The 10825-nt window shown below is 35.6% G+C and overlaps 1 protein-coding gene across 7 annotated transcripts in view; it reads right to left on the bottom strand.

The window, feature by feature from the left end:
• Positions 1 to 10825, bottom strand: part of CMC1 (C-X9-C motif containing 1) — a 94232-nt gene that overhangs the window by 14760 nt on the left and 68647 nt on the right. For 6 of the 7 annotated variants that reach the window (XM_078354469.1, XM_078354468.1, XM_078354466.1 and 3 more), the window contains one exon: positions 3341 to 3431. In XM_078354469.1, the coding sequence (XP_078210595.1) occupies positions 3341 to 3431 (91 nt within the window). Of the gene's footprint in view, positions 1 to 3340; positions 3432 to 10103; positions 10205 to 10825 lie in introns of all 7 variants that reach the window. The other variant, XM_078354471.1, reaches the window with a different exon arrangement.

Genomic DNA, 10825 nt, shown 5'->3' with positions numbered 1-10825 from the left:
CTATGAGAAGGTAACGAAAATACTTTAAATAATCTTACATGTGTTAGATGTAAGCTTACTTTAAAATTACTAATATTCAGGCATCTGGTTCATCAGGCTCAATCTTTAGAAGGAAACTTTTAGTAATAGTTACAAATTCACTGCTGACATTATGCTACCAAACTAAAGACCAAATCACTCATTTGTATATAGCACTGTCATAGGATAGAGCAGTGACAAGCACAGCTCCTGTCCTGGAAGCCCATGGTGTTATAGGGCAGACAAATAAAGAGCAGATTACAATTAAGTATACAAAATGCTGTGACACAGGTATGGCCCAGTGTACCATGGAAATGTGGAAAAATGGAGAAAGCAGAGATATCAAGGGGAAGAAATCCATATAGAAGGCAAGAGTGGGAAGGCACATAGATGAGGAAAAACTGATGCATGAAAAACTGCAAGTAGAGGGGTATACCACTCTAGCAGATTATGCAGACAGGAGAAAAGGCCTGAAATGAAGATGGAATGGGCAAAGGTCAAAACGTGATGTGCCACTTATGCAATACTAAGAAATTAAAATCTATACTGAAGGAAATGGGGCACAATTAATAGTGCACCGCACCTGTAAGATCAGTTTTGCGTCTTGGATGAATCTGACAACATGTGGCAGATAGGACAGAAGGGGGCAAGCAAGGTTAGAGGCAAGATCTCCAATAAACAGTTAAAATAATCCAGGCAAAAAATGATGACGAGACAGGCCAAGGGAGGAGCTGTAGGAATGAAAAGGAAGTGATGATGTGGGGAAACTGCAGAAATCAATAGGAAATAACCATCTGAGTTGGGCAACAAGACTGTAGATACCAGACCACTGTATAATTCACAAAGACAGGCTGCAGGCCAAATAAAAGTAGCCAAGTTCAGTTTTAGACTTGGACAAAGAAACAAATGTTACTTCCTTTTTTTTTTTTTTTTTTTTTTTTAAGACAAAGTCTCTGTTGCCCAGGCTGGAGTGCAATGGTGCGACCTCGGCTCACTGCAACCTCCACCCTCTGGGTTCAAGCAATTCTCCTGCCTCAGCCTCCCAAGTAGCTGGCATTACCGGCGCCTGTTATCATACCCAGCTAATTTTTGTAGTATTTTTGTTAGAGACGGTGTTTTACCATCTTGACCAGGCTGGTCTTGAACTCTTGACCTCGTGATCCACCCGCCTCGGCCACCCAAAGTACTAGGATTACAGGCGTGAGCTACCACACCCAGCCAAACTAAACTTTCTCAGATTTAAGAATGAGAAGAGAACTTGGGGAAACTCCAACTTAATTGAGTAGATTAAGAAAGAAAATGTTGAGAAGTACAGAGAGATGTTAGGGAAATGGGAAAAAGTATTATCAGGGAAGATGGAGACTTTTAAGATGGGATTGGCAGAGACAGGTGAAGTAAAAGAGAACAATTTGTTGGATTTGGCTACTATCAGCCCATTAGAGGCTTTAAAAAGAGCAGGTTCAGTGAAGCGAGGACAGAAATCAAATCATAGGGTATTAAGGAAAAAGTGAAGGTAAGAGGGAGAAAAAAAGGAGCACAAACCATTAATGTTTCAAGATGATGAGAGGAGAGCAGTTACATTCATTTCGTGGAAATGTCAATAGTAATTAACAAAGCAGAACACCTTATTTAAAGATGAACAAATATTTCTTAGTGTATCTGGGGAATCAAAGTCAAGTAAAATTTTCCTTAATAATTTTCCATTTACTTTCAGTAAATGTCAAATCCTTCTTTGTTTCCTTCACTGCTTATCTCTTCTAAACAAGCAGAAACAACCATCCTTCCCAGCTCCTCCCCTCCTCTCCCCTCCCCTCAGGTGGACTAGAATCTGTTATTTTCTCCTCGTATTTCTAGGGTGTGAGAGAGAGAAGGATATTCAAATGATTAATATTCAGATAAATAGTAAAAAATACTAATTAAAAAACAGCTAAAATTTACTTGATACCTATCATGGTAAGTGTGTTTATATATAGTACCTCACAATCGATCACTCATAAGGTATAATTATGACTTCTTACAATGAACCTGCCTAAGGTCACATGGCCAGCTAAGCTGGCACTGATACAGAAGCTGAACCCAGGTTGCCCTCTCTGCAGTCTATATGCCTGTCTACTCTGTTCTAGAGCTGCCCCATCTGGAGTGAAAGATAATATGTCAAGCTAGCAATAACAATTATGATGACTGAATCTGATATAAAAATCATTTTATATATGAGACAGAATTTAACAATTCAGTCACACAAAAGTTTAAGGATTTGTTTACTCAGTAAATAGTTCTTGGAAGCACTCAGGAATAGAAATGAAAGAATATAAAGTCACAAATGAACTTTCAATCCTATATAGTAAAGCACTGAGTATCAACAGGGACCATAAATAAGGGCTGATGTTGATATTATTAATTGAAGAAAAAAAATCAACACTGATTATGTTTCATCTATAAATATAGAGATGAGTTTACATAATCCCTAAAGTCTCTTCCAACTCCACCATTCTAAAAAAAGTCTATAGATTTATGTGTACATACTCTGTTATTAAAAAAATATGTAGGGTTCACGTGCTCAATACTTTTTAAATGTAATCCCCTAAGAAATATACCATAATGACATATATGCTGCACAGGCTAGAGAAATTAAAGGAAATAAAGGCTTACCAAAACTAAGATCTCTCAACATTCAATTAACTATACTTGCTAAAGTATTCTGCAATAATATTTGTCAATAATATGGGTAATAGAACATGGGTAAATTAATCAACATGTGAATTCAAAGAACTTTTTTGGGGGATCTTTTACTTGGATTTAAGGAACTACTACAAAATATTAGTAAACATGGTATTATAAAATTATTTTAAAAATTAATTTAGTTAACTTCAAAAATCTAAATTTACCTTTTTATCACCTAAATAATTTATCTTAACTTTCTAGGAGTCAAATTATATTAATCCAATAAATCACAAGGTGGTAAAAGGTCTCAGAGATATTTTAATTCAGTTATCTTTACATTAGAATAAACAAAAATCAGTCTCTACTATATTTTACAGATCAAACTGTTCATAAAAAATATTTGTTAAATGGTAAAAAGTCATATACTTTTGTTTGCTGCCTTTATCTTTTTAATTAGATACAATGCTGACAAAAATTGAAAAGACTCATAAATATGCTGCATTTTTAAGACTAAGACTAAGAACTTCAGATTCAGCCAACAACATAATAAATTTGGTATGGAGAGGTACAGAACACATTACATGTAATAAGTTAAGTAACATACTCTTATCTACCACACACACATACACACAGAAGTACAAACACTGAGATAACTACTTACTAAGCAGTTAGACATTCTTTCAATGCAGAGTTTTCTTTCCGGCATTTTATTACCATAAGAACTCCAGAGTCCTGGCAACATTTGGTAAAATCTGAAATAAATTTAGAAGGAGAAAATACTTATAACTACATCTATATAAATACACACACACACAACGCGCGCGCACACACACACACACAGTTTTTCTTTTTAGAGACAAAGTCTCACTCCACCCAGGCTGGAGTGCAGTGGCACAATTATAGCTCACTGTAGCCTTGAACATCTATTATGTAGATTGTGCTAGGCACATAGTACCATGCTCAACAAAAGACATGTACACCAGTAAAAGGCAGAATAAGATGAGTGATATTCACTTTGCAGAAATAAATTCGATTTGACAAGAGGGAGAGAGGACTTCTGAGATGAAGGGTAAGAAGACTTCATATAGACAGGATTGAGACAGGATTTCCAGTACAGAAAGAGTACAATCATGTCCTGCTTAACAATGAGGATTCAGCCTGAGAAATGCATCATTTGGCAATTTCATCGTTTCTAAAGATTAGGGTGTACTTACACAAACCAAGATGGTACAGCTGACTAGACATCTAGACTATTTGGTGTAGCCTAGGCTACAAACCTGTACCACATGTTACTGTACTGAATACTGCAGGCAATTATAACAGAAAGGTAGGTACTTTTGTATGTAAACATTTCTAAACACAGAAAAGGTACAGTAAAAATACAGCATTATTATCTTATGAGACCACTATGATATATGTGGTCTGTTGCTGACCTCAACATTGCCATGCAGTACATGACTGTATATTCCAGGATAAAGACGAAGAGTTGATTCCTCCTTTGAAGAGGAATTGTTTCCAGCCATTGGTGCCTGCTGTCTAGTCTCTCCATGTCTTCTAAGTACCTGGCAACAACAGCCGGTGGATTCCAACCTGATGGCATCAAGGCATCCCTCTTCTTTTACACAACCCTGCCATGGTTTCTTAACTTCTAATAACAGGACTCTCACTTCATTTCCAAGTAAGTTCTAGGTGCCCTAGATATTACAAATGGCTTTCTGTCAAATTTCCATTCTGCTAGTTTGCCCTTTAAATTGTACTGGCACCTTGGGTATTCTGCCTTTTCAGGACCACAAACCCAGAAAAGCCTGGTGCCTATGCTACCCACAGCTGGGCAACTTACTACTCTGTCTTGTGTTTGTTTTGGGTCAGACTCAGTCCTATCTTATCTCTTACAGGACAATACGCTTTGCTCATCATCTTTTGCAGCTACTCTTGTGAACTATTCTGGTCTCTCCTTCTGATCATGCCTGCTCTAGTTCCAGGCTCTGCCACCTCTCATCTACTATAAGTAAGAAACTATTTCCAAGTCAGATCTTAAACATAGTCCTTACAAAACTGTAATTAAAAAAAAGTGTCTTCTCAATATCTTTTGTAACTTTTAAAATACAAAACAATCAAGATTCCTCTCTTTTCTTGAGCTATGTGTTTTCCTTCCAGTTACTTAGCAATATAAATTATTTATAATTATCTTAAACAGATAATTTTAGGAGTGTCCATGAAAATACATATTTATGTCATAAAAAATATTTTAAAACCATAAGTAACCAAAAATTAGATTTGTTAAAAGCATAAAAAATTTATTAGGGGGGCTTTGCTGAGACAAGAGCCCTACAGCATAGATATCTGTATCCATGCACAACATCACAGTGATACTTCAAAGAAAATTGGTGGAATAGGAACAAGGAACAAGGGATGCAAGAAATGACTTTAATTCAAATAATTTAATGTGCATGATCACATGAAATGAGTGATACATAGTATTCCCCTTTAAGGACACAAAGGATTAGTTCCCTTTGGCTTCTGCTTCACTAGTCTCAGCAGTCCCACCATTTGCTCTCTCATTCCCAACCCAGCCTGTTAGACTCTAAATGTAATCAAGTATCTTCGTTATTCCAACTACAAATGTTCTTGTTCCTCTTGATGCAGATGAGCTGGGCACAAAGGTCAAATTAAACCAAGTCAAATTCCTTTGTGCCCTTTGACTAAGGACTCTGTAACACTCAAAAGGCAAAGCAGACTGACAGCTAGCTCATTTTCAGTGGAGACACAGAAGGGTAGCTGCATGGCTATCTAAAAGTCAATTAACTTTCACTCTGGAATGCTTAGCTATTACTATGTGTTAATTTTTCTATTTATAGCATGATGTTTAGATCTACTTTTATATAAGCAAAGACTACTATCTCAAATAAAAAGACATGGGCAATCCTCAAACAGTATGTATATAAAGTTAATCCAGAATTAACTAAATCTAGCTAAAGGCTTCTTTAAGAGAACTGCCATGTTCAGTAGTGGCAATGAACCATGGGCTGGATTCCCTTGCACCATCTTACCTTTACCGTCACCTTACTATACCTACACCAGACCAGTTCACCCAAATAATGTCTGGAAGAAAGGTAATCAGGTCATGAATTTTGCCTAATGAAAACACACTAGTTGACCAAACCTTATTCCTTTTCTGGAAAACACAGAGACAATGGCTATTAGCAAATGTTTACTTTCTGAATTTAACAAACCCAATATTTTAAGTTACTTGAGAAACTCAGAATAGGATGCTTAGTCATTGCATTAAGATTTTTTTTGTATAATATTAATAAAAATGTCTTTGGTAGGGAACTGGTGCAAAAAAGCATTTATGTGTTCTGATCACAACAAAAGCATCATCTATGCAGTTTCACACTTGTCCAAATCTCTTCAGGAGTAAATGTGACTGACCTGAAGCCTCAAGCTGTCTGTAAGGTTTCTGTCACTTGTTTAGCAACAAGATTTTAATGAGGACCTTTCTTTCATCCTTCATTAGCATATATTCATATAATAGTGATGTTGCTAATACTGCCAACTGATTTCTAAAATGGTATTCTGAAACAAATCCAATTTAAATTACTTCCATTTTTCAATTAATGTTAAATTTTAAGGAGCTTGTATATCTGATTCTATCAATAATTTTAATTACTATTAAATACTACAAAAATCAAATTTCATTCAATTCAATCTTAAGGTAATACAAAAGAATATCAATAAACAGAGTAGGAATGTGGAGAGATTGTTAAAAGTTATCAAAGGCTTAAAGTAATACTCAATACATTTTTTTCTTTAAAATATCAAGAACATAAAATTCCATGTCTTTCTTTTGTAAACTCTTCATTTATCTCAAAGAAACCCCTTAATATCATTTACTATTGGTAAAAATATTCTTTGAAGCTCACGCCTGTAATCTCAGCACTTTGGGAGGCCAAGACAGGTGGATCACTTGAGGCCAGGAGTTTAAGTCCAGACTCGCCAACATGGTGAAACCCCATCTCTACTAAAAATACAAAAATTAACTTGGCGTGGTGGCAGGTGCCTGTAATCCCAGCTATTTGAGAGGCTGAGGCAGGACAATCACTTGAACCCAGGAGGAGGCTGCAGTAAGCTGAGATCATGCCACTGCACTCCAGCCTGAGGAACAGAGTGAGACTCTGTATCAAAAAATAATCTAAAAAATTTTTTTTGGATATAATTGAATTTGGATCAAGATTATCTAGGAAAAAAAAACATAAAGAGATAAAGTCTTCTTCTAACTTTAACATAATGGACAAAATAATTATTCACACTGTAATTAAGTATAAGGAGACTATATAATTTCCAGTTTAACTATGATATGAAAAAAACTTGGGAGCCTCCATATAAAACAGTAACAGAAATAATTTATTTTGAATTTTATGGAACTTCCGGATGTATTTTGATATTTAAATAACCCCCAAAAATGTGGTTCCTTAATTGAGCAAAGGAGAAGTATGACAACTGTGCATTGAACTAGAAATAGCAGATAGTTCATCTTTTACACTTTCTCTGCACATAGTCAGTTTTAAGCCACATCATTACTTTGCAAATGCAGTTATCCAATTAGAACTAAAGTATTCACTGAGATGACAACTTTTAAAACACACTAAATTAAAAGAAATAATCCCCATTATTTCCTTTCTCTGACTAGAACCACTCTGTTCATATCTCCATTAATTTGATTTTAAAAATGAATTTTTTCACAACCATCTTTAGACACAGCACTTATTCTTAACTTTTCAGGACTTTTTCTTAACCAGTAAAGTCTTTGAAAAAATGCCTATTTTCTCCCAGCATTACAAAAAGCAAAGGTATACTTGGATAACAATATTCTTTAGAATTTTAACATATAAGCTATAGGCAAAATTTCCATGACTACACCATCATCGTAATAGGTGGAAAAAAATTAGAACATCCTGTTTATTAAAGAACATAGTAGGGCAGACTTAAAAATCACCCAAAATTCATAATACATCATATCAACTCTGCAAATAGGAATCTGAATCAGTAAACTTTCCTTATATAAAACTGGATAAGAATAAAAGCAGAAAGGTACTTTAAACATGATATAGAAAAGATCTCTTGAACAGTTATTGAATTATCAGAGGTTTAAAAAATGTAGGACTAAAAATGATAAAATTTGAAAGAGGGTCTAAGTGCCGACTTTTTCTAAGATTTCTCTTCAGACAAAGGTATCTGCAGTTTTAAATCTGTAATGTAAATTAAAATCTACAACTAAATTTTCTCAAGAAAAGCTATCTTTTATGTGAAGACTTCTGCAGTGAACAGTCTAATGTCAGGTCCCTATAGACAATGCCTAAGAGCTGTGCCACTCTCAGTAATCATCATCCCTTCTGGAAGCTGTGAAGTAAAAAGTGCCCGAAGACAACAGGAGGTCACCCTCAGTTTTCAGTGCAGTGATGAAGGTCTGGACCAAAGCAGAGACAATGAAGGTAGTATTTTTATCCCCTTATTTCTAATAACTGCTCAGCGCATTATTCTGTATAACCAAGGTTCTGACTTTATGTACATTAGTCTATACAATTTCGTAACAGAATTGTAGATCCCCCTGTGACCTCTGCATCAATGATCCCAGTAGTTTGACTTTTGGAAAGAATCTAATCCAACCTATAGACAAAGCCAAGAATAAATTAATTCCAGACTAGATGAGAATTAGGATAAATTCAAGTAAGCCGAAAAAGTGTACCAGTGAGTCTTTTCCAGCAAACATTCTAGCCAACCCCCTGCAAAACAGTTCCAAAGACAATTTTCTAGAGATCCATAAAACTCTTAGTTAAAATGGGAAAATATAATGTGCAGAAATGATAAACATCTTTTACAACAGGGGTTCACCAAATCCCAGAACACAGACTGGTACCAGTCCATGGCCTATTAGGAACCAGGTACACAGTAGGAGGTGCACGTCTGGTGAGCGAGCATTACTGCCTGAGCTCTACCTCCTGTCAGATCAGCAGTGGCATTAGATTCTCACAGGAGCACAAACTCTCTTGTGAATGGTGCATGCAAGGGATCTAGGCTGCACACTCCTTATGAGACTCTAATGAATGCCTGATGATCTGAGGTGGAATAGTTTCATCCCAAAACTGTCTTCTGCAAAATTGGTCCCTGCTGCCAAAAAGGTTCAGAATCACTATTTTACAACACATATATTGAAACAGTGGCTTCTTCACTGCACTAACTTCCTTAGAAAACATTTCCATTTTCAAAGGCAAATCTATAACACTGCAGGTGGGAAATCACCAAATCATTACCTTAATTTTTAAGAAAAGAGTCATTTGTAAATAATCTATTAGTTTTTCATTAATTACCAAAGTAGAACAAAAAAGAAAAATCACTTACATTTCTATCTTCATGATAGCAACAATAGCTAATATTTATTGTGTTCATAATACGCACTGTCCAATTAGTTAATTAATGACTCACATGTATTAGCTGACTCAAATAAATTACAATATTTAATTATTTTCTCATTTATCTGGGGGCTCATAAAATATCATTCATTCATTCATTCAACAAACATTTCAAAGTACTCACAGCGTATTTAAACACTGTCCGAGCTTTTGGGGCTACCATGTTGAGTAAGAATGAGAGAGTTCCTGCTCTGTGGGAGCTAACAACATTCTCTGAGGAAGACAAGTGATCCTCAAATGCTAACAGGTAAGTTGATACCTGCTCTGGGCAAGGAGGGCGCTATGGAAGCACAGAACCGCAACCTAAAACATACTTAGGAGGGACTTCCAATGTGAGGTACTCTTAAGCTATGCTCTACACTGTGTTGTATTAGCAAAAGAACAGAGCAAACTGTATTCTGGACAAAGAGAAGGGCATAAAGGTCTGGAGGTGAACAGGTAGCACATATTATAGAGAATGATTCAGAATGGCTAGAAAATTTGCTATTAGAGTGTGTGTGTGTGGTGAGGGGGTGGATGTCAGGTAGAGGAAGAAGGGCATGTACCAAATATGAGCAGTAGGCAACGTTAAAGTGTTTAGGCTGTGTTCTAAGTGCTATCAAAATCCTCAAAAATGTTTTATGCAGTGGAATGACAGGATCATGCTTTCTTCTGCATAGAACTTTAGAGTAGGCAGGGGAAACAGAACTGGAAATAAGAAAACTGGAGAGAAATTTAGTACAAGAGTCAGGAGGGACTGTGACAGACAAAGTGGGAATGGAGAGAAGTGAAGGAATACAAATGAAACCAGAGAGAACTAACAGGACACAGAATACAGTTATTTATGAGTGTAACAGATGGAGGAGTCAAGGATAACCCCTAATTTTCTTGCTGGGTGCATGATGGCACAGATTGACGACTTAAAAAACACCAGAAAAACAAACAAAAGCACTGTTTTACATAACGCACACTCACCAAAAAGGAACAGCATATGAATTTGTTCTGTTTTGGTGTGAACTGGTGAGGGAAGAGAGAATAAAGATGATGATGGATTTAGGACACGTTCAGTTAGGGACCTGTGAAACATCCAAGTAGAAGGCAGTTACCTATATGTGTCTGAAGCAAGTTCTGAAAATACTGTTTTGATAGTAGTAACTTAACAAAAATAATGAAAAGAGGCCCTGGACAACCACTAAGAAATCCTAACACTTAACGGTCAAGGAGAGAAAGAAGAAACTGGAAAGAAACAGAGGACTATGAGGCATCAGAGAAAGCAAGGAAACCAAGTGTTTGACCCTCAGTATATAATCAGGGTCCACTACACCCCATTTTAGTTTTGTAGAATTCTTTTATAAGTAATTCTGTAACTATTTCAAGGATATTTCATGACTTTATTCTTTCTTAAAAGCATCCAAAATCTAAAAACAAATTGACATATGAATACAATAAAACTCATTTTATCAAAAGGATCATTGGATCTTGATATAAAGCTAAGATTCAATATGCAACTTATTGATCTTATACAATAGATCAATATATACCTAATTGATCTTATTTTTCCTGTATCTTCTAACATTTTATTTCATATTAGAACAAATTATTGATCTTATTTTTCCTGTATATACAACTTATTGATCTTATTTTTCCTGTATCTTCAAACATTTTATTTCATCAATTTAGAAATTATTGCATCACAG

This window comes from Callithrix jacchus, chromosome 17 (assembly GCF_049354715.1).
Source record: "Callithrix jacchus isolate 240 chromosome 17, calJac240_pri, whole genome shotgun sequence".
NCBI lineage: Eukaryota > Metazoa > Chordata > Mammalia > Primates > Cebidae > Callithrix > Callithrix jacchus.
This window is presented reverse-complemented; position numbering and strand designations above follow the sequence as displayed.